The sequence below is a fragment of the Leptinotarsa decemlineata genome, unplaced genomic scaffold, assembly GCF_025532065.1.
Source record: "Leptinotarsa decemlineata unplaced genomic scaffold, Ldec_3_MD MMD2_tig00002159_RagTag_RagTag, whole genome shotgun sequence".
In the NCBI taxonomy this organism is placed as follows: Eukaryota; Metazoa; Arthropoda; class Insecta; order Coleoptera; family Chrysomelidae; genus Leptinotarsa; species Leptinotarsa decemlineata.
In genome coordinates, this window is record NW_027412574.1 from 2456724 (window position 1) to 2482949 (window position 26226).

General features: G+C 35.0%; 1 protein-coding gene across 5 annotated transcripts in view; it reads right to left on the minus strand.

Moving 5' to 3' along the window:
• Window positions 1–26226, minus strand: part of bbc (choline/ethanolaminephosphotransferase 1 bbc) — an 85938-nt gene that overhangs the window by 49823 nt on the left and 9889 nt on the right. For 3 of the 5 annotated variants that reach the window (XM_074177032.1, XM_074177031.1, XM_074177035.1), the window contains exons 2-4: window positions 24404–24644; window positions 17268–17426; window positions 13919–14050 (exon numbers count right to left, since the gene is read on the minus strand). In XM_074177032.1, coding sequence (XP_074033133.1) covers window positions 13919–14050; window positions 17268–17426; window positions 24404–24644 — 532 coding nt within the window. The remainder of the gene's footprint in view (window positions 1–13918; window positions 14051–17267; window positions 17427–24403; window positions 24645–26226) is intronic. The other 2 variants (XM_074177036.1, XM_074177034.1) reach the window with 1 other exon arrangement.

Here is a 26226-nt window from a genome sequence, read left to right on the forward strand (position 1 = left end):
TGGGAGCGCAATCATTCCATGCTAACTTAGGAGCAGTTGCTCGATCGTCTCTGACGGAAGATCCAGTCTTTGACCCATGCTCAACCAGTAAAATGATTCCGCCTTATAAATGGAATCTGAAGAAGTTTTCTGGAGATGGTAAAGGAATGTCGGTGACAGCATTTTTCGAGGGAATAGAGGAGTTGAGACTGGCGCGACATGTCCCAACGCTGTTTTGTTGGACTCAGGTGTGGACCTTTTTGCTGACAAGGCGTATCAATTTTATAAAGATTGTCGGAATCGAGTATCGACCTGGGAAGAACTAGTGGAAGAGTTTCGAGAAGAATATCTCCCTGCCAATCATTCTGACGCATTGTTCGAAGAATTGCAGAAAAGGACTCAACACCACTCAGAAACCATCGGAGTTTATCTTGCAGTGATGTCAAGCTACTTCAGCCGCCTAGGTTGCCCAATGACAGAGGAAGCTAAGCTGAACATAGTTATGAAGAATTTACATCCCTTTTACCAAGACAGATTACGTGAACCCTTACCCACAACCATTTCAGAACTTCGCTCGGTATGTCGAAGAATGGAAGCCAGAAGGGACATAATCAATAGCTACGTAGAACCATCAGCACGTCGTGGCAACGTGATAGAGAAGGATTTGGCTTTCGTAGAGGTCACCAAGGAATTGAATGCCTTAGAGATAGCAACGGCACGAATTCCGTCGAACAATCAGTCGAAGGAGATAGTATGTTTCCGATGCGATCAACCCGGACATCGTGCTATAGGATGTGCTCTACCGAAGCAACTGGAATGCTACAGATGTAAGAGAAAAGGGTATACCGTTCGTAATTGTCCAAACTGCTCCGTGTCGGGAAACGACAAGCGACGCCTTTGAATCGTCGAGGGGAAGGCGCTCGCGAATTGCACTCGGCGACTGCTATTCAACCAATCCTTGATTATATTCTGGATCACGCCGAAAACGATGAGAGACCCTACCTTAAAGTTGAAGTCTTGGGGCGTAGTTTACTGGGGTTATTAGACTCAGGTGCCTCAGCCACTATCTTGGGACACCCAGGTTGGCAAATCGTAAAAGATTTGGTACATTTGAATTCAGCAAAGAGAATTAGTTGCACTGTTGCCAATGGTCAAGTATGTGAAAGTATAGGAGAATGTGAAGTGCCATTTTGTTTAAGAGGCAAGCTGAAATTAATTCGAGTTTTAGTGGTTCCTGATGTCCCTCATCACTTAATTTTGGGAACGAATTTCTGGAGAGCAATGGGAGTGGTTCCGAATCTGAGGCACAACGAGTGGAAATTTTCTGAGGAAATTTGCTATCTGAACGCATTGGACCATCTTCGAGGACAAACAGTTTTATCACCATTGGAAGAGGCCCGGCTAAACGCTGTAGTAGAGAAGAACAAGGAGCTCATGGGGAATAATTTAGGCTGTACGAATCTAGCTGAACATGTCATCGTGACCAACTCACTACCCATCAAACAGCGTTATTATCCAGTGTCGCCTATTATTCAACAACATATTGATCGAGAACTAACAGAGATGTTGAAGAACGATATTATCGAGAAGTCGAATAGTGGCTGGTCGTCACCGGTTCTTCTCGTTAAGAAGAAAGATGGGAGCTACCGCTTTTGCGTTGATTACAGAAAACTAAATTCGGTAACGGAACGAGACAGCTACCCTCTCCCATATGTTTCCCACACGCTCGATAAATTGAAAAATGCACATTATTTATCCTCTCTTGATATCAAGTCTGCGTATTGGCAAGTTCCTGTGGCGGAAAAGTCGAGACCGTATACAGCGTTTACCGTTCCTGGGCGTGGTTTGTTCCAATTTAAAAGGATGCCGTTCGGGTTACATAATTCACCAGCAACGTGGCAGAGGTTGATCGATACCGTCCTAGGACCTGAACTAGAACCACACGTCTTCGTCTATTTGGATGATGTAGTGATCGTTACCCAAACTCTGGAGGAACATCTGACAATTCTTGATGAAGTTTTCCGCAGATTGAGAGAAGCAAATCTCACTGTTAGCTTCGAAAAGTGTCAATTTTGTAGGCCAGAAATGAAGTATTTGGGATACGTTGTAGATAGAAATGGATTGCATGTCGACCCCGATAAAGTCAAGGCTATGTTGCAGCTTCCTAGACCAGAATCGGTAAAAGATGTCAGGAGACTGGTGGGTACTTTTTCCTGGTACAGGAGATTCATACCTGAGTTTGCATCCATCGTTTCTCCACTCACATCGCTGCTGAAAAAGGGTAGAAAGTTTGATTGGACCGAAACTTGCGATATCGCTTTTCAGAAGATGAAGGAACGTCTTATATCAGCACCAGTCTTGAGCTGTCCGGATTATTCCCTCCCATTTGTTCTGCAAACAGACGCCTCGGCATTTGGAATTGGCGCTGTTCTCACTCAGACTCGCGAGGATGAGGACGTAGTAATTTGCTATTTGAGTAGATCATTGACGAAACAAGAGCGCAATTTTTCTACTACAGAAAGGGAATGCTTGGCCGTGCTGTGGGCGATTGAAAAACTGCGACCTTATTTAGAAGCTATTCCGTTCACCGTAATAACCGATCACTATTCCTTGGTCTGGTTACAGAATTTGAAAGATCCATCAGGACGACTGGCAAGATGGGCAGTCCGCATGCAGCAATATGACTTCAAAATTGTTCACAGGAAAGGGAAGGATCACATCGTTCCTGACACCCTTTCTCGATCGGTCCCAGTCATTGATGCCATCAACCAGCAGATGAAAGAAGAGATTTTGGACAAGTGGTACCTGCGCGTGAAAGATCGAGTGAGTTTACAACCCGAAAAATACCCCAATTGGAGATTCTCTCAGGGATCACTCTACAAGTACGTCAAACCGTGTTACGTGGAATTAGAAGACCAAACCGACGTTTGGAAGTTAGTTGTACCAAAAGCGGATCGGAAGAAAATTCTTATTGAAGCTCATGCAGACCCGACCTCAGGACATCAAGGAATATTCAAAACCTACCATCGTATCAGGGAAAGGCATTATTGGCCAAAGATGAAATCTGACGTGTCGAAGTTTGTTCGAAATTGTTCCACTTGTTCCGCCTATAAACCCGACCTCAGAGGACCAAATGGACTAATGACTCCACAACCGAAAGTGACCCGGCCATGGGAAATGATCGCCAGTGATATCATGGGACCCTTACCTAGATCTACAAAAGGCAATAAATTTATCTTAGTCGTAACAGATTACTTTAGCAAGTTTTCATTAGTCTTTCCGCTAAGATCGTCAACAGCAGAAATCATCGTAAGGAAGATCGAAGAGGAAGTTTTTCTGGTATATGGAGTTCCTCGAATTCTTTTGTGCGATAATGGGCCGCAATACCGATCTCGACAGATGAGAAAACTCGTGGAAGAATATAAGGTGAAAATTAGGTATAATGCCCATTATCATCCTCAGGCAAACCCGACTGAACGAGTGAACAGAACATTGAAGTCAATGTTGGCTATGTATGTGTCCGATAATCACAGGACCTGGGATTTCAACTTACCCAAGCTATCATGCGCCTTGAGAACGGCTCGACATGAGACGACTAACCACACTCCATATTTCGTGAATTTCGGCCGCTCAATGGTTTTGTGCGGAGAGGAGATCTCTCGGAGGAAAAATCTATTGGTTGATAGTGAACCTGCTGAAGATTCGAGGCCTGAAGGATTCAGAAAACTCTTTGAGGAGATAAGGAAAAGGTTAGATGTGGCTGCTCGAAAGAATGAAAAAACTTATAACCTTCGAAGAAGGAGTGAAGAATTTTGGCCAAATCAACCCGTTTGGAGGAAGAATTTTGTGGTATCAGAGGCGGACAAATATTTTAGTGCTAAGCTAGCGCCAAGATTTGTCGGGCCTTTTTATATTAAAAAAAGGGTATCCCCGTGGACATATGAATTAAGAGATGAAGACGGTAATTATAAGGGGATATGGAATGCGAAAGACCTAAAGTCAGCTAGCGCTGATGAAAATTTACGCTAGTAAATTTTCTTGAGGCAAGGGGGGAATTGTAACGGTCTAAATTTACTTGTAAATATTGTAGATATTGTTCGTTTATTTACTATGGAATCGACAGAATTGTCATTTATTGATGACGAACTTTTCGTCACAGCTAGGGACACATCTGGTTTGTCAGTGTGCCCGACCTACATTTTCAAAGAAGTTGTTACGTTTCAATTTAGCACTAGATCAAACTGCTCTTATGTGACCTTTCAAAACCACTACCTTACCTTTTAAGATCTTTATTCAGAGGATATTAACAATGTAATTCAGTTACAAGTTCATTTTATTCATTTAACATCATAGTAATGGGAATCTTCCGTTCCATAGAAAACCATACCTGAAATGTATAAGAATAAATGTATGCTCCCTGACTAACTGCTTTGACCAGTACCTACGCGTTCTCCTATTGCCAATCGACATTGGAGATCCGAAATTCCTCGCTAGGTTGAAATAGTTGTTATTGTTTGTTTCTCAGTTTTCTTCACCTATCATTTTTTTCAGCCGTTGTCTGCCTTATTCCCTATACCTTTCCGAGAATATTTCTTGCATAGATTGTTATTCATCACTTCCAGAAGGTTTACTGACATATTAGAGCCATATCGCCTGAAAAACAATATTAGTTAGCTCTGGTTTCTGAATACTGTTTGATATTTTCGGTAAATAATCTGAATAATACGAATGCTCTAATATTTGTACTGAAAGGGAAGGATGTGGCGACTTACCTTGTATGTTTCTATTCCATCGCATGAATAAGGATTGGTAAATAGTTGAAAATAGGTTGGAACAATATATTTTGTAAATATTCGTAAACAAGGTTAAGAGACAGCTGTTGGTTGACATCTGCCGAACTTTCGTAGTATCGTTCCGTCGACTTACACCGAACTAGTTCTACAGTTGTTCACGGGTGGAGGATTTATCGGTTACTCAAGTTGTCAAGGGTTGTTTTAGGGTTGCATTGCTTTGAGAAGGAGTTTTGATGGGTCATGGACTTGTTGATGATGTATCAAGTGGCTGTGGAGGAATTGTTAGATTTATGATGTTGTGCACAGCGCCCCCTTGGTGCTTGTAGTGTAGATTGGATGCACTGTGGCAACAACTGGTTAGCTGTCAGATGTGGCATTCTCTTAGTATTTGGAAGTTAGCCTTCGGTGAGCTTGGTTCGGAGTTCAAAGGGTATCATCAGACTGATTGTAGGATATATTTGGTTGTATTTGTGCCATCCTTCACGGGGATTATTTCTACAAGTCAGGATTGTATAGTGGAAGACTGATTGGTCATTTTGGTGTGGATATTTGCAGTCGGAAACTTAAGCTCTTTTGAGGATTTGTGGTGGATACCGAACTCGTGCCAGGTGGAAGGATTTCCGAAATTAGATTCATAAGAAACAGAAGGCCCTCAGTCACTCATCAAGTCCCAGCAGGACTTCCGTGCAGAACACCGCACACGAAGAATCGTATAGAAAACCCCTTGGCCAGGGGTGATCCATCTCCGCCGTACTACAGGGTGATCCATCTCAGCAGTACTACAGGGTGATCCATCTCAGCAGTACTACAGGGTGATCCACTTCCGCCATACTACAGGGTAGCCTAACACCATATACCGGGTGGCCCAAAAGGAGCACGCAAGTTATAATTGATTTAATTGAATATTTGTGATATACTGAGATATTTGAATAATTGTTGCCCTTATGTTTATTGATACCTGTTGATATAGTGTTGGTTTATCGTTTATTGATTAAGAGTTTGTTATTGATACCTGATTGACATAGATATTTGTGAAACGGAAATTGAGGTATATTCTTCCTTTCACGATTGCTGATTGACACCGATGCGCCTACGCCTGAGCTCACGCGACGCAAACGAGTTTGTCTTACCATCCGATACTAGTATTTACGATTTCACCTACTCAATTTTCGTGGTAGTTTTACTCGACGTATTGTAGTTTTTTGAGCGTCGTTACTACCGTAATTTATGGCTGATTGAATTCGTGGTTAGATACACCGCGCTCTTGTATGGACATTTGAACATCGCGTAGTAGTGTGAATATTGCATTGTTGTCTTAGAAGCGTTGTTGGTTAATCCATGTAAGTTAGGATTACTGAATAAATCATATTGGGGATCTTTATCTTTTATTTCCAATATTAATTGGTAAGTTATTGATATTGTGAGTTACTTAGGGTATCTGGAGGATTAAATTTACCTGGCGCCCATTAAGATCTATTTGAAATTTGCTAAGTTGTTTAACCCACTCCCGTCTCCACTGTTTAGCTTAGCCGCGGATACCCATCTGTCTTATTTGTTACCGACAGATGATTTAGTCCCCTCTTGTGGTTTGTGAGGTGACACGACTGGCTTGTTTAAACATCACAGGAGCCATGAGAACAACACCAACCGCGGCAATGGAAGTAATCACGGGTCTGACCCCTCTGGATCTGTTCGTTAAGGAGGTTGCGTTAATGGCCATGTTACGATTGCACACGGCTGGTGTGAACCTAGAAGTAGGAATGGGTCGATTGAGGCTGGGCCTGTGGCGGGAAGCGCTTACTGCGCAACCTCTGCTGCAGGCAACAAGTGATGCAATTGAACCCAGGTTTGTGTTTAATAAACCCTACAAAATACAAATTAAGCAGAACACAGAGTCAGATGCTACAAATGCAATACGGATTTATACAGATGGCTCAAAAACCAAAGAAGGTTCAGGATGTGGAGTGTACTCCAGATCACTAAGCCTAAGGATCAAATGGGGAATGGGAAGAAATACCAGCGTGGTACAAACAGAACTGGCTGGTATCTCAATCGCCACAAAAGAAATAACCAAGAAAAGAATTTCGGGCAAAAACATAACAATCTGCACTGATAGCAGACAAGCACTATTAGCCTTGAACAGACACCGTGTTACTTCAGGGCTAGCACTAGAGTGCCACCAAGATTTAGCCAAAGCCTCGGTAGATAATAACATTATCCTGAGGTGGATTAAAGGGCACGAAAGGAGTAAAGGTAATCGCATTGCCGACTCTTTAGCCAAGGAAGCGGCTGGACTAAGAATTTTAGGACCAAGTGGCACCCACGGCCTGATGACTTCGACAATTGCGGAACTAGTCAAATGTTACACCCATGCTCAATCTTTAAAGAGATGGGATGAAATTAAAGGATGTAATCTTGCCAGGATCACCTTGGGCGACCCTGGGAAGCTGGCGCCGAAGAAATATCTGGCGATGACCAGGAAAAATCTACGCCTTACTGTAGGATTTCTGACTGGCCACTGTCAGCTAAGGAAACACCTACATAATATGGGGCTAGTGGACACACCTCTATGCAGGATGTGTGAACAGGAAGATGAGACTGTCAGGCATGTCCTGTGTGAGTGCCCGGAGTTATCGTCAATAAGAGAGTGTGTGTTCGGCGAGTCTTGGCCTACACCTGCCGAAATAAAGGAGATGTCTCCCAGCGACCTGTCCACCTTCCTGGAAAGGACAGGATGGACGACGACCTAGGAGGACAACTCCTTGGGAGGATGTACAATGGGTCACATGTGGCCTAAGTGCGTGGGCTTACACTCACCCTCCCTACTCTACAGATACAGATACAGATAATATGCGACCATTTATTGTTCTAGATGTGACCAATATATGACTTTTCACAATTTTGGCAAGGAATTTTGTAAATAATATTTTATTTATTTTTGTTGGGAGTTGAGTAATTTGTAATAATTTGTAAACTAATATAGGAAACAAGATTGATCGAATGAATATCATGAAAAAATGGAATGACTTGAAAGAAGTATATGTTTATATATATATATATATATATATATATATATATATATATATATATATATATATATATATATATATATATATATATATATATATATAAAAATAAATAGATAAGTACTCTTTGATCATTCCCATATTGATTTCAATTTAAGAGCCACCAGTATACAGCTGTTTCAGCCTATTGGGCATCGTCAGTACCGGGCAGGCGGTCCTCGATTGAAGACAAAATGAGAAAAAACCAAGAAAGTACTTGATAAAAATAGCTGCGTAAACGCAAGCGAAACATAAGTGGAACCACCTATTGGTGTGACACCCAAGTCAACTTGCCAAGTTTTTATGTCAGTGTTGGTGGTTTGACCAATCAACCGACAACTGCGGTAGCAGAAATTTGGGAAGCTAACCTGAAATGCCATCGGAAAAAGAATCCACATGTTTCTAGAAATGATATGAAATCTAGAAAGGTTAATGCAGTCAAGCTGCTGGAAAATAATTCCATGAAAATAAAAAAATAAATAGATAAGTACTCTTTGATCATTCCCATATTGATTTCAATTTAAGAGCCACCGGTATACAGCTGTTTCAGCCTATTGGGCATCGTCAGTACCGGGCAGGCGGTCCTCGATTGAAGACAAAATGAGAAAAAACCAAGAAAGTACTTGATAAAAATAGCTGCGTAAACGCAAGCGAAACATAAGTGGAACCACCTATTGGTGTGACACCCAAGTCAACTTGCAGTTTACGCAGCTATTTTTATCAAGTACTTTCTTGGTTTTTTCTCATTTTGTCTTCAATCGAGGACCGCCTGCCCGGTACTGACGATGCCCAATAGGCTGAAACAGCTGTATACCGGTGGCTCTTAAATTGAAATCAATATGGGAATGATCAAAGAGTACTTATCTATTTATTTTTTTATTTTCATGGAATTATTTTCCAGCAGCTTGACTGCATTAACCTTTCTAGATTTCATATCATTTCTAGAAACATGTGGATTCTTTTTCCGATGGCATTTCAGGTTAGCTTCCCAAATTTCTGCTACCGCAGTTGTCGGTTGATTGGTCAAACCACCAACACTGACATAAAAACTTGGCAAGTTGACTTGGGTGTCACACCAATAGGTGGTTCCACTTATGTTTCGCTTGCGTTTACGCAGCTATTTTTATCAAGTACTTTCTTGGTTTTTTCTCATTTTGTCTTCAATCGAAGACCGCCTGCCCGGTACTGACGATGCCCAATAGGCTGAAACAGCTGTATACCGGTGGCTCTTAAATTGAAATCAATATGGGAATGATCAAAGAGTACTTATCTATTTATTTTTTTATTTTCATGGAATTATTTTCCAGCAGCTTGACTGCATTAACCTTTCTAGATTTTATATATATATATATATATATATATATATATATATATATATATATATATATATATATATATATATATATATATATAGATGGTTCCCAACTATTAATTTTTCTGTCAAATCGAATACTTCAAATTCTCGAAATCACTGATTTCATGATACTACTCACATTGTCGAATTTATTCAGCACGGCCAGTTTTTATATACTGAATGACAGTATTCAAATATAGCAAAATAATGGTGGAAAAACGAAGAAAAAAATTATTTGTAATCACACTCATACAACAAATAACACTTATAAATGAAATCCTGAATACAACAACAATTGAGGTAAATTTAAAGACCCATTGTATAAAAAATCTCATTTGAAGTATTTTATCAATAGAAGTGATGAGTGATGTGACATGAGGCTTGAAGATGTTAAAAATAAAATCACCTGATATCTCTGAAAGAACCTTGCTTTCAAGGTAGGATGTACACATCCGTTCTTAACGTATTTATTTTCAAAAAATTTCTAGCTTTGCTTTACTATCCAAATATTAGCTTCGCTGAAATGACGTAGGTCTGGCGGCTTTGTAGTCTTAATCTACAAGGCCTTCTGCACCATATAACTTGGTTCTATTACCAAAAAAATTTGTTCTGAGAAAATGACAAACATACACATGACCGATACTTATTTATGACCAAAAAAAGTTTCTGAAATAATTTTTGAGCTCCCCTAATTTCAAAATACGGATAAAAAATAAGCAGTTAGTAGATGAAAACAAGCAAAAATGCATATTTAATGTTCAATCAGAATGCATTTATATTTATTATATGGCTACTGAGGTAACAGCAAAATGTGATGAGCTAGGGACTTTTATGCTAATGAAAAATCCATAAATGATTAAATATTTCTTCGTGAGCAAAGTGAAAATAAAATGTTATCTGATTAAATGAGTTTATTCCCCATGATAGTTAAAATCCATAAATTACCCTTTTTCATTAATACCCGACAATTATGGGTGACAACAACATATCACTTGTTGGAAAAATTCTAACAACCAGATTGGAATGAATTGTTCACTTCATTTTCTTACTTTGCGTATGTTCACCTCTTTGGGGTTTTTGTCTTGGACGCACCATTTTTCTTACCTGTAAATATATCTTGAGGATATTAGCTTTTTCCTTGAATCCAACGTAATTTGCAATTTTCGAAAAAGAGTATTTTTTTAAAAACTTTAGAAGGGACGAAAAAAAATTTCGACAATAACAATTTTGGTAATTATAAAATTATCAACGTAGCCGAAATAAAAGTATAGCGTACTACACTGGACCTACCAAGTAATAAAAATTCAATTCCGTGGGTACCTATCAACAACATTCCGATTACTGCAAACGTCTGCAGACATTCAAATTGTTGGGTGTAACGCAGTCAGAAACGATCCTGGTGTTTTTGAAAGAGTTCGGGATTCGATGAGAAGATTAGATTCTTGCATCCGAGCGGATGCAGTTCTTGTAGATTGAGAAACATTACATGTAATTTTTGGTAATAAATTGTTATTGTCGAAATTCTTTTTGGCTCCGTATCTTCGAAACAAAGCGCCCTATCAAAAATCATCACAGGACAAAGTATCCTAAGAATGTCCAAGGAATAGTCCCTTAAATTTTTGCCGCATGTTTAATAAACACCCTGTATATATAAATGAGCGGGAATGCACAAAAACTATTTCATTGATTTTGGCCTCGAAATTTTTTTTATATACAGAATGATTCACATCGAGATTCCATTATATGTTTGAGGTGAAACAGCAAAATTTCCAAAGAATGTTTCATATAAAAATTTCGAATTATCAGAAATGATATTGTAACAAAAAGATTTGATTTGTTTGTTTGTAATAGATAGACTCCAAAAATACTAAATCAATTTTGAAAAAAAAAATGATATCACTACGAAAATTCCAATAATGTTAACTCAAGGTATTACAAAGTTCATCGTTATAGAGGATGTTGAGTAGTATTTTGGCATATCAAAATAAGGTTTTTTTTAATGAAATATATATTGCTTTCTATATTCAAATTTTGGCAAAAAATTGTAGCAGTATATACCGAAGAATCAGAGTTATGCTCAAAAAAAAGTGAAATAGTGAAAAGTCTTATTTGTATTATAAAATATCATTCATTTCGTTATTGTATAATAATTTGACCAAAATCTTTTTTATTATTCGATGGATCAAAAGTTACAAACAATTTTTTGTAATTTCCCTGAATTTTGAATATGTGATATCTTCGAACATATTCATTTAGATTACATGCAGTGAAGGGCCATATTGGTCTACAATAAATGCACAATATATGTAAGGTACTTAATTGTATAAGGAATAATGATGTATTGCTTAAAATCGCTTCGTAAATAAGCGATTATTTCTCGAGCATGAAAAATGGTCATCGTAGGTTATCCCTAATTGATAGACATATGCCATTGCAGCCTTTTTTGTAGACTTTTTTAAGGTGTACAATACTTTAGTACATTTCGTAGGGTTCACCCAGCGTTTGCAATGTAAGTGAAAGAAACAGGTGTTTATTTACGATACCACATTATAAACCTCTAAAATTATCAGTGTTTCTCTACTACATTATGCATGTTATATACATAAAAACCTTTCTCCTGAATCAATCTATTTATTTAAAAAACCCGCATCAAAATCCATTGCATACAAAGGAACAGACAATGAGAAGTGATGTACAATGAAAGTGCAATTTCTAAAATATGGATTGTGTGAGTTAATATCTAAAGGCACGATAGTAATATTATAATTAACACACACACAAACAACTTTCCCATGTTCCAGAAGAATTTTATTGGAGAATGTTCTGTACTCAGATGGAGATTTTGAATGATGAAGTTTTTCCAATAATTACTCGACAAGAAGATTCAAAGCATGAAATATAGATTTTATTTCTAATACGCGTTTCACTACATCCTCAATTGAACTGGTACTCGACAGTAATTAACAATGAAATTTAAACAAATTATCAACTTTAAATAAAATAGATTACTAATCGATAAACAGGTAGTTTTAAGAAAAGGTAGCCAACAACAGGAACAAAACAGATAATAATAAAACCAATGAGGATTTGTTTTCCCAAGAAACATACAATGTTTATAGTAGGGAAAAAACAATAATTCAAAAACTAACTATAACATAACTAAGTATGACGAACCGAGCACAAAAAAAGTCATATTTTTTCAAATTAACTCGGAATTTTTGTTTATTAATTTTTTTCAAAGAATTCGGTAGCTCATTGTAAAACTTGATACCTTTATAATAAATTGAACTTTGTCCAATATTTGATTTCATTTTCATTAATTTTAGATTGCCTGAATATCTTGTCAAATGGTTTTGTTAGTCACCATATATTTTGAAAGTCAGATTTGAATGGTTGAGCTTATTTTTGACCAAATGAATGAGGGTACATAATTTGAATTTATGTAAGAATGACAAATATTAATAGTTTTTTTGGTTTATACACGTTGACTGTAGGCTCCTTGTATATACACTTTTTGATTTTGTTCTGAAATTTTTAAATTGGTTTCAACTAGGAATTTGTTGTTATTACCCATACTGAATTTTGGAATATACTAATGAAAAATAATTCAATTTAGGAAAGTTTTCAAGAAAATTATTTCAGGAGTGGTGAGAGATTTACTTTTTGTTGGTCAGAAATTTGACTGTTTACGTTTATTAAACTCTAGGAATTCCAGCAGGTTTCATTTTTATTCTTTATTTTTTGTATGTGGTACGTCGTAGTTTATATCGAAGTCGCTGAACTGGTTTTCTTCAGTTCAAAAGAAGTTTTGACGGATTCAAAACATTTTCATGAAAAATTTACTAGAATCGGTCAAATCATTAATAACAATAGTTAACCTGCTTTGTATCTGCTCCAATCTGTTCATAAAAATACCTGTTCACCAATTAGTAATATCTATTAATTAATGAAGAAAAGAGAATTGAAACTTTCTATGTTTTTTACCACTTTTTACCACTGCAGTTTTGTCCTATAACTGCAGTAACGTTAGTTACAAATAAAAGTGATAAAAACATAGAAAGTTTCAATTCTCTTTTCTTCATTATGATATCCTACCACATAGTAACGGCTAAATCCATCAATTTATCTATTAATTGAGATTGATAATTTGTATAAATTGCATTTTGAAGTAGTGTGGCGTAAGTACCAGTCCTCAACTGGTGATGTTAGTAGGGAAATGTGTATCGTAAATAAAGTCTATATTGTGAAAATTTGTGATAATTATCATGAATACGAGTATACGTTGTTTATCAAAAAATTTAAACCTATGCCTGAAATTCTTCAGTTCTATTGATGCTCAATAAATCTACTTCATGATATAGCTCTTATATAGATTATTTCTCTATGAGGGCGTTCAATAATTTTTATGAAGTTATTCTGTCAAGCGACAGTAAAAGTTTTATTCCTTTTTTGACAAACAGAACAAGAATGGTTATACTCGTGTTCAATATTTAAAATATTTTTTATAGTTAGGAATTTCATTGGATTATGAGGTTAAGTTTATCAGCGTTAATAACCACATTCTTGCCACATAAAAAATCGATAAGCATCATAAATTGTGATGAAAAAAGTGTGATGAAACAATTCTGGCTGTCAGAAGTTTTAGTATAATTCAAAATATAAAGTGAGACACTGTCGTCAGCCATAACCAACCCAGGAAAATATTCATCCAAATAAACCAAACTTACAGCAACCGTTGATCCGTTCTTGCCAACACCACCAGTAAAGACAATAGTGAGGCTGTTGTTTAATGTGATAAATCCACAAGCTAAAGTGCCCATTGGAATTAGATACCACAATTGAAAAGATTCACTAAAAAACTGTAAAGAGTTTTGTTGTAAAATGGAATATAGCAGCTACCTTAGAAAAAACTTGGCACAAATTATGAGTGCACCAATGGATTTTGAGGTATTTATCATTAAAAGGTTTCAATTTGTTTATAACGAAATTAAGGGATTTGTGGATAAACATAGCAGAAAATAAAGCAAGTGGTGATTATTTTGTCATTCCCTACTTCAACTCAATAACATTACACATTGTTCTAAATTTTCATTATTCAAATCTGATTTTTAACAATATGTTGCTCTTATTTTCTACAAACTTATTGCACAAATGAATGAATCAAAATTTAAGGAAATTAGAAACGACTGAAGACATGAAACACATTCAGTTTAAATATTAAATCTATTACAATAACTGAAATAACTACACAATAACTACAAATAATTAAAAAGTGATTATAAATGTACTTCAATTTAACTGGATAATTATATATCTCACTGGGATGCTGAACAGTTAAATTACTGAGTATATATCTGTGTTAGTAATTAGTTACCAATTACTTACTCAATATACTTTTCTTCAATTTTTCTCCTATACTTCAATATTAATGATATCAACAATATATAGTGCCACTATCATAAATCATTACTGATTACATCAATAATAAATTGAGTGGTTAGATTTATGTTTTCAATTGATTTTTAATTTTGAAGTTAATGTTTCGTAAGTTTTTAAGGTTTGATATCTTCCACAGTTCAAAAAATAAAGATATTCAGATCAACAGATAGACCAAAGTGGACAAAATGGACAAAATGAACCGATCACACCCCAAAGTTATTGCATATTGTAAATTTTTTTTAGAAATAGTTTACTTTGTCGATAACCCATTATTAAAATATTACAATTTTTTACTCATCTGCCAAGCCAACTTTTCCGTCTTAACAACCTAGTTTAATTTATATATGAAAATTTCACTGTTATAAACAAATTCATTGACAGTTCTTTCGAAAACTGTTTCCATTTGCCGAACTAAAGTTTTAATTGAGCCGATTTCAAATTCCCAAATAGATCCAGCACTGCAGTCAAACAGCCACGAAAGTAATGAAAGTCAAGAAAAATGAGAAATAAAACTGTCTATGTTGTTAAACCACAGGTTTGTAACTAATATTACTGCAGTTTCGTCCTATAAGAACATTTTCAAACGAATACAATAAACTGAAAATAATTGATAATATTAGCCCTTATATATCTAAACACCACTGTAGGTAATATAAGACGTACTAAACTTAATTGAGTACCTGAATTTTGTTTTCCTGTGACAATGTGGGTACGCCAATTTGAAAACCGGTGAGAAATCAAGAAATTTGTATCTCCAACATATTTTGGTGAAAGAAAAGAGACAATTTCGGTTTTTTTTCAAAAGAAACAATGTGGAAGTGGCATTCAGACCACATTTAATTTCCTTTTTAATACCAAAGATAGAGTGGACAATATGGAGAAATCTGAAGTGTCCGAAGTGTAATAGTGTTTATGTGGGACAATGTGGGCGAAATTTTTCAAAATGGTATGCTGAACATGAAAGGTCCTTCAAACTAGGTAAAAATGATTCGACGTTTTTAAACCATTTCTTTGGAATGCAACCACAAGTTCCCGAATCTAAACGATACGGAAATTTTGCACTATGTAAGCAAGGGTTGGAAACTCAATTATTTGGAAGCCATAGAAATTCACAAGCATAAACATTATAGATGTAGCCTGCTAAATGATCGAATGGATCTGGTTTACTCACCGGTTTTCAAATTAGCTTATCCACATTGTCACAGGTAAACAAAATTCAGGTACTCAATTAAGTTATGTACCTATGTTATCACCTACAGTGGTTTTAGCTATATAAGGGCTGATATGATCAATTATTTTCAGTTTATTTCAGTTTATCGAAAATGTTCTTATAGGACGAAACTGCAGTAACGTTAGTTACAAACATAAGTGGTAACAAAAAGTTTCATTTCTCATTTTTCATGATTATCTCCTACCACGTAGCTGCATCCATCAATTTAATTTTGAAGTCAACATTGGAAATGATTCAAAATATAATATTTTCTAGTTACCTGAAGACGAACTCAACACAAATTATAGATTTGAAGCAAATCGTAAAAATATCAGACTTTTGAGAATAGGTGTTTGAAAGATATTCCCAAAAAAGTTTAACTCTGGTCATTATTTCATTACACCGCAATATAGTTGGCAGCAACAGATATTGAATGAAATGAATTTTAGGAAATTGATCAATTCACAACTGAAAAGGTAACTTAGAAATTTCATATATTGAATTGAAAGAGAATGTTTTCTTGTACGAATTGATTTGACCTGCCAACTGTATCACAGTTATCAATAAATTTTTAATAATTATACAAAAATTTTCAACATTCCTAGAAGTTACTAGGTATAACAGTACCTTACACTATGCAGGACTCTATCTCAGAGTCACTTCCAAAATGATTGAGGCATAAATCCTTGCACTGCTTCAAAAATAATACATTTCTAAGTATGTAGGAAAAGAGCAGGAAAAAAGTTTGAAGCGTATTAGGTTCATTGTTACTCTTATTTGGAATTGAAAGGGTATAGAAAGTAAGAACATTTCTATGATGGTTCACGGATGCAATTATTTGTATAAGACAATAATATGCCTGTAAGTGAAATTGTGTTATATATTTAAATACAATTCTCTAGCGATCTGTCAGTGATAACACATTAATGATTTCTACAATTACAATTGTTTTCATCAAATTATTGTTAATTCACTAAAGGATCGTAAACATAAAATCCGTATTCTCAAAGTAGAATGAGTATGTCTGTAGAAAATGAAAGCTCCAAGTCATTTCCGCATTTAAATATAGTGTTTCCTATTTATTGAAGTTCGTTTTCAATTCATGGATTGGAGGAAATTCAGGAAACGAAATGTGTTATATTTTCAGCTTTCTTAGATGATTTTAAATGTATGACCGTCAATTGCATTTTTCCTTTTGATACCTCTGTTAGTTTTTGTTCAATTTATTCTTGTTTTACTTGTAGAAATCCCTCACAATATCAACTGAAAATGAACTTTGATAAATTCGAAAGAATTCTCATCATAATATATTGATTGTTGTGAAGACCAATTTGAGTTTTCTTTTTCTACGTCAATATTGTGTACCTAGTATTAAATTGGTCTCATTCTTATGAAGAACAAAAATTGCAAAAGAACTCTCAACTTACCGTTTTTGACCACACGGAAGGACCAAATATGGTTGACACTAGTAATATAACCATAATAGTGAATTGTGCTTCAGTGACATCTATTTTTCCAAACCTCAACGTTCCTGACACATATGTCTGCCAATGTGCGCAGTAAAACAATGTCATGGCACAAAAACACTGGAAAAAGAGTATTTGTTTTAAAAAATTAACGGTAATATCTGCAATAAGGCTAATTGAAACGCTCAATTTGAGCAACTGGTTATCCAAGAATGAAAATGTACCTATTCAATTAGAAGATCGAAAATGCAAAGAAACGACTTTATTGACTCAAGCAAGTTTTTGAGTAATTGTTTTACTTCGGTTATTTGTCAGTTGCTCTACAGCAATAGGAGAGTGCCGCACAAGTTGCCAAACTAAAGAAATATCGAACATCGAAAATGCAAAGAAACAACTCTATTGACCTAATGACAACTATACATGCTAAATTCTGGCAAGTTTTCTGAATAATTGTTTTACTTCAGTTATTTGTCAGTTGTTTTACGGCAATAGGAGAGTGCCGCATAAGTGGCCAACTACCTTTCTAATTACGTTCATTTTATCTTGGTTGAGTAGTAGGATATATTTCTACATTTTCTGTAATATTCATGAAAATACATAAACAGTGATATTCACATGGAATTTAGTTTTTTTGGAATTAGTTACAAGTTAGTTAGTTATTGTAATATATAATGATTGAAAATAAGTATTACTGTTGTAAAAAATTAAATAATTGCGTTTATTTCCTACCTATTTAATTTGTCAAAAACACAGCCGGTTCAGTTGTCCAGTTGTGTGAGTTTTCCCTTAAAGTTATGAACTATCAATATTCAAAGCTAGTTTGGGCAATTACTGTGCAGCTAATGAGATACAAATTGAAACAACACCTGTCGTTAAGATGAGTGCTAGACTATTTAGGTACTGTCCTAGAGACGCCTTTTAACTTATTCTCGATTACGTGAGCCTCAAAAACCTAAAGGTAATACCTGATTCTGACGTTTGTTTAAAGGTGGTTGACAATGTTTCGTGGTGTATTTCATCAGTTCGGACTTCCATTGTCTAATATAATATAAATTGATTTGAAATCCCTGAAAAAAATAAAAGATTAACCGAAAATAACAATTTTATTAAAACAAAAAACTGAAATTACGGAATAACATACAAGCTACAACCAGAAAATAAAAAATTGAAATATTAATGAAAGTTGAAAATTAAAAAATATTATTAACAAAAATGAAAAATTAAAATTAAAAGATTCCAAACCAAGTTATGTCACGACGTTTCGATTGTTAGTATCCACAATCGTCTTCGGGTGATAACTGGACATATTTCCTTGCAATTTCAGTTTTTTGTTTTAATAAAATTGTTATTTTCGGTTAATCTTTTATTTTTTTCAGGGATTTCAAATCAATTTATATTAATTAGACAATAGAAGTCCGAACTGATGAAATACACCTGATTTTGACTTTAAAAGACGACAGTTCAATTTGCATCTCGATATCATAATATAATAATTATAATAATTGTTGTAAAATGTAACAATTACACATATTTTCCATCTGGGACTGAAGTAATATTGACAATTCTTTTCATTTTTCCTATGCTGCAGAAATAGACATAAACAACACACCAATAAAGTCACAAAACCCTTGAAGATGTTTTTTTTAAATGGCTTCAAAGTCAAAGCCAAAACGTCAAAACAAAACTCCTGACGCGGTTCAACACCGACTTCAGATCTGAGATTGCTGACGGCGGAAATCTTTTAAACACACACACGCACGTATCCATGCACGCGCGCTTACACATACACAAACATCCGCGCTCATAATACCGCTTGTTTAATTTTTCTAAATTTACAAATCACGGAGATATTGCTTGTTATCTGATGGAATTGGACGATACTTGATGAAAATCCACAGCTATTCAAAAAACACTTTATTGTGAGGTTTTCAGTAAACAGTAAAGTAAAGACACCCCCGAAGCCATTGTATTGCGAATCCCGTGTTGTATTTTTGTAAAACTGTTAAGTGAAAATCTCACAATAAAGTGTTTTTTGGATACGTTATATTGCTTGTTAACTAAATTCTGGGGCACCCTGTATGTGTCAAAGGATTTCTTTACCATTCATCATCCAGTTCTAATTATGTTTTCATGGATGGTTTGGAAGACATTTTTGAAAGTGTTTTCCCCAAACCAAGTGTAAACTGGCAAGCGATTTTAATTAAAATTATTATTAGCTAAACTGGCTTTTATTGAACATCTTTCGTCTATGTATGGTATAAAATTGGTAGATTTTGTTATTATAAACTAAACCACTTTTATAACCAATGTTCATTGTTTTCCATTGTTTTCCACATCCATCATACTGGAAAAAAGGGTAATATTAAAAAGGTTAGAAATTTTATCAAGTCTAATCTTCATAAAATTCAAATTAAGTTGATTCTTGAAACTGGTCTTATGAGTCTTGATATATTTATATCAATACTAGGTTGAATTCATTACAATGGATACATTTTATTTCTCCATCAAAATGAATAGGTACATGACACTGGAAACGTTTGGGTCTGAAAGTAACTTCTTTGCATGATCTACACATCTTTGTATAGTACATTCAATATTAGTGGTTGATAAAATAATATAAATAATAGTTCATGATAAATCAATTTTCAAATGTATTTTGACTACAGATTGCTTGTTCTCATTTTTTATATCGACTAGAAGAAAATAAAAAAATCCAATTCCCATATAAAATGTACTGTAGAAAAGTACATAGAACGTAGAAAGTGATAAAACCATATATGCAGATCGCCCATGGTGTACCCTAAAGTTTTGTTCTTGGAACAATATCTTTCATTATTTACATAAATGATATATTTGCATGTTTGCATCTCAAAAATATGCCTTACTGGCTGATGACATAACTTTTATCAGATCCGGGGACTAATATCATTATCTCATCGAAGGGGTTAAAGCTAACGAATGATTTCAGAAAAGCAAACTTGAAATAAATTCCTGTAAAACACAAAAAAATGTTATATCCACACTTAATGCCTATCATACCGGGACAAGTGTAAAGTAACTGAGCCTTATTATATTGCATGAAAAGTGTATGCAATCTTACAATGTTCAAGGAACATTAATTTGAGACCTCAATGAAATTAACGGATCAATAATTTCACAAACAGTCAGGCTACAATTATGGCACCAATGAACGGAAAAGTGACATCAAGCCTGGTATGAGAATGCCTGAAAAAACTGGTGGAGGGGAAAAGTCGAAGTAAAAAAGTTTTGGTATCAAATCAGATTGGGAAGTGGGTATATAAGAAACATAAAGAGTACTGGGAAAACATACTCGGAAAGGCATTTAAAACCCTTTATAAAATCCATCACAAAAGAGACCGAAAGAACTGTTTCAAGAGAGTAGGGATTGGCTCAGAACAAATATAGGGCTACTGGGTATTATCCACTGAAAGGGGGCACCTACAAAAATGGAAACGTACAAGGGACACCTTAATTGCAAACAATGCAACAATATAGACCAGTGGTCGCCAACCTCTTCAATGTGTTGAGCTACTTTGTTAATTTTGGAATAAACAGCGAGCTACCCACACGGAAGCCAAGTAACGCAATGTAAATGAAATAATCCACAGTTAATTTATCATTATATGTATTTATTTTACTAGTACGTACTTGTTCATAGCTACATTCCTACCTATCAAACGAAGGTGTTTGAAAAATAAACACAAACTTTTATCCAGCCACAACGGCATGTCACGTATGATTTAAAAATAGTTAATAATAACAACAAAAAAGTAACGCACTATCATGAACATAAACATTGAAAAATAAAAAAGCACGTTCAATGAGAAGGCTGACACTCAGACTCATCGATAATTTTTTTAATGTTTGCAGTATAATTTGATGCAGCCATTCGAATACAATTATCCAAATGTTCATCTGTAAGTCGATTGCGATATTAGTTCTTAATTAACTTCATATTGGAAAAAGAAGATTCACACAAATAGGTTGAACTGAATAATGCTTTCACTTTCAAGGCAACACGGCATAGAACTGAATATTTGTCTTTACTTACAATAGGCCAGATACATTCAGTACTTGAGACTAACGATTTTAAGGCTAAATCATTTTGAAACTCAATGATTTCCATTTCTGTTGCAGCGATGTCTTCGGCAAAAGTTCTGCATAACACAAGTTGCAAACTGTTGAATACCGATTTCCATAAAGGGTGAAACAACAAACTGCGCTACTAAAGCCATTTCATTGAAATACTTAAAACGATTTTTGAAGTTATTCTTCAGGGTAGACATTATTTCTACATGATATTTGTTATCATAGGATTCTAAAGGATTTTGAGATATTTTTTCTGAAAGAATAAGAAAAGGCTTGGCATCGCTGTTAATTAGGTTTTGTTCCCAAAACTTCAGCTTTTTGATAAATGCTTTTATATCAGAAATCATTTCCGCTAGTTCTTTGTCTCTACCCTGAAGCTGCAAATTAAGTTCGTTTAATTTCTCAGTAATGTCCACGAGAAAACCAAAATCTCTAAGCCAGATTGAATTTTCTAGTTCCGAAGTCGGTTCATCGCGTTGTTTGAAAAATTGAACTATGCCAAATAGGACATCATTAAAACGTTTCAGCACCTGTCCTCTACTTAACCATCGGACTTCAGAGTGAAGGAGTAGGTCCCCGTATTGACAGTCAACTTCATCGGCCAAGGTTCTGAATAATCTTCTTTGTAACGCTTGAGCTCTAATCTTGTTCACAATTTTTGCCACCAGTTTCATAACGTTGTTTAGTTTCAGGAAATTTCCACATAATGCTTGCTGATGGATAATGCAGTGGTAACAGAGAAATTGCGGAAAAGTTTCATCTTTACGACATAACGCCACCAGACCCTTATCACAACCCACCATAGCTGGAGCGCCATCGGTTGTCAAGCCTACCATTTTCGATATTGGAATTTTCTCGGAAGAAATAATATTTTTTAAATGAGAAAACAACTCATGTCCAGTAGTGTGTCCTTTCAGTGGAATGAACTTCAAAAGATCTTCTTTAATCGTAAAATCACTAAAAACCATCCTGACGAACACGGCCATCTGGGCAGTGTCAACGACATCTGTTGATTCATCCAGTTGGAGTGAAAAATAAACACAGTTATCTAAGTCATCCATTGAGAAACACAGTATCTAATGAGCTTAACATTCTCAAGGTCTTTGACCGTGTCCGACATTAGGATTTATCAACTAAAATTTGATGTTTTATGGATTACCAGATCGTTTCTGTTTGTGGTTCTCCAGTTTTCTCAAAAACTTTTTCTGGCAAGTAGGCATCGATGGTCTTCTCTTCGATATCAACATCAACTGTCTATACACATTTTCATCGACAAAAAGAAATTTCAGATCTCAAAAAACATCTGGAGGAAATTTCGGCTTGGAGTTGCAGTAACCAAGCTGAAATACTACTAACCAATACTAAACGACCGCTAGGGATGAAAACTACGCTAGAGACCAGACAATGTAAATTAAAAGTTGTATTCATGAAATAAGTTGTGAATGAAAAGCATGGTCAGATTAAGTCTATTAAAACTCATTCCACGGTGTGCGTAACAGATTTCAAATGCCATAAAAGTATACAGTCACTCAACACTCCTTGGCGAATGGCCATAAAATAGAACAGAATAGAGAAAGCTACAACTTATAATCGCAATAAGACAAAGGGACCCAAAATATTGAAAACAGTGGCGACAAGAGAGAATAGTACTACGCTACAAATACGAGTAACATCTGCAATTAAAATTGAGTTCAAATAATTTTCGGCTTATAATTTATGAGTTGAAGGGAAAAAACACTATAAATATGATATTACATACACTCAATATGAAGTACAAAATATTTGTAGCTTATAGATGTGAGTCGTAAACCTTGTTAATATTGAAACCAAATGTTTTTTTTTTTAATATAAAACATATATTTTATAATATAAAATTTGATTCAATGAAGGAAAACGGCAGAAAAACAGAAGGTTGCAAGGTCCAATCTTTCTCCTATGTATTATTTTACTGAATATGACTCTAATTTTATACACATTTCTGTGCTGAGTTATTTGCATTTCCTAATCTTCCCTTCTATTTTCACTTCAGACTGTTGGAAATTCAAATAAACGAATATAAATGAACATTGTATCACATGACTAGACTTTTGGATGCTTTCAAAAGTTTTTTTGACTACATAACTATGAACAGTGACTAACTACCCCTTTGGTGACAAAGGATTGTACAAACCACTCTGTCAAAATTAGAGGAAACTTTCCGGAGATACTTCACGTTAATTTGTCAAAAAATTATAAATAAGCAAAGTTAGAATTAGAAATTAGTGGGAAAGAAAGATTGCAGCTTTCTACTTTTCCATCTTCATACAAAAATGTGTGAATCTTCCATGAACGAATTGAGTGATTTATCTTGTAATGTTATCCAGATTGGTGCAGAAGAGGCGACAACGACAGTGTTCCATGTAAGTGAAATTTTTCCCCTTTCATATACTATATTCTGTAGCAATCCTGTGAATGATACTTATCTCGAATGTTTGGAGTGCAATCTGAATAGGAAAAAGTGTTTTCTGTATAATTCAATGTTCATATAAAAGTAATTGTTTTGAAAATTTTTTTCCTTCATGTAATTCAATGTTTATATGAAAGTAGTTGTTTCGAGAGGACTTTTTCTTCGTTAGTGAGTCCGAAGTTACTTCTTTGCATGATCTACACATCTTTGTGAAAAGTTTATTTTGAAATGAATTGCTTCCTTCCTTTCTTTGGAAGATTCCCACATTTTTTGTATAAAAATGGAGATGTAGAAAGCCAAAATCTTTCTTTAACAAAAATTTTGAATTCAGTAAATTAGTAATTTAGAAATTATTATAGTTCATGTCCTGATGAAACTCCTTGGTTGATGACACGCACGTCGTAACTTGTGCTACACTCTTCAAAAAGAATGTAGTCCTTCTGAAGAGGGTGTGCTCTATTTGTGTTGGATTCGATTTGTAACATTATATTTTCGACATAACAAGAAATGAAAATATTGACAGTCAAAACTAGACACTTACCTGAAAAAACATCCATCCAGGATAATGTCCTAATTGAACAGCTATACAAGCAGAAAGGGCAACGAAAACTGTTGATATAGAATCACATCCATGATCAAACAGCTCCCCTAACGGATTTGCTGTTCCTGTTCTTCTTGCTTGCTTTCCATCTATTGCATCCAAACTTTGATAAATGAATAAACCCAAAGCACATAAACCACATGCCCACCTTGGAGGTTCTGTTTTAGCATCAGGAGCAAACCTAAAACAATAGATTTTTTTGGCAATGGCAATCAACTACGTTATTAGCCTCATGTTCTGGGTAGGCAATATTAATAACTCCCCGAGCCACCTAGGCAGCATCGTGGCTATTTGCAGTCCGTCAGCCATGTAACATTGCAGAATCATCCCTACTCAAACTAGATAAATTCTTTCAACAAAAATATTCTGTTGAGGTAGTGATCGAAATCACTACCTTTCGATCATGAGTCGGGCTAATATGTAGTACTAAAACAGAATGGAATTTTTTCAGCTTAAACGATCCAAACATAAAAGAGAAACGAGTGAAAAATAAATGTTTTCATGATATTTTGCAAAACTTTGTTTTATTAAAAAAAATACTGAATGAATATGATTAACAACACGATTGCATAATTTCAATTTCAACATGGAAATATTTGAATAATACAAATCGGTTGGACCAGTTATTTATACCTAATGAACGTGCAAGAATGTATATATCTTATAAAACGCGTATCCAGAAATTATTGAAATGAGGTTTCAAGACAATAGCCAGTTGGTTAGCGTGAGTGGTTTGTTTGTTTGTTCCAATCAACCGCTACGTAAACGTTGCATCGATCCTAACTATTGGATCGATCCTAACTGTTAGATCGATCCTAACTGTTGGATCGATCCTAACTGTGGTACGACCGATGATCACGACATATCGTCCGAATCATTAAAACGAAAGCCTTCGTTAATCTTTAGTTTGTGTAAGTTTCGACTTCTAAGAGGTGTCGTTCGAGAGCTGATTAATAGAGAAATACATTTTAAATACACATAAAAAACATTTTTTAAATGAATTATTTTTCGTGAAAAGATGTCTTTCTCTATTTCAACTATATACAATAGTTATATTAGTTAACATGACAAAATCTCACATCCAATTCTTCTAAGAACCCTAGAATATGATTTCAGTGTTCATCCCAATTTGACAAAATTTTTCAGCTATCTAACCAATCGAAAACAAAGTGTAATAGTGAAAGGGCATAAGGACACTTCATATATGGCATCGTCTGGAGTTACCCAGGGTTCCAACTTGGCTCCTTTGTTATTTATTATATTTATCAACAGTCTTGTAAAAAATATCACATCATCTTGTTACTTGCTGTTTGATGATGAAAATTTGTAGTAGAATAATATCAACAGAAGATTGTGTACATCTACAAAACGATATAAATAACATCGTTGAAAGGTCAAAAAAGAACAAATTGTTATTCAATGTTCAAAAGTGTAATACTATGACCTTCTCCCGAAAAAAGTCAGTATAACATAGAGCTACGAGATGGATGGTATAAAAATCAAAAGAACGCGAGAAATGAGAGACCTTCGTGTTACTTTTGATTATGAATTATCATTTATTTGAAGGTGGTTGACAATGCTTCGTGGTGTATTTCATCAGTTCGGACTTCCATTGTCTACTATAATATAAATTGATTTGATAACCCTGAAAAAAATCAAAAATATTAACCGAAAATAACAATTTTATTAAACAAAAAACTGAAATTACAAAGAAATAACATACAACATCAACCAAACAAATAAAAATTGAAATACTGTGATAA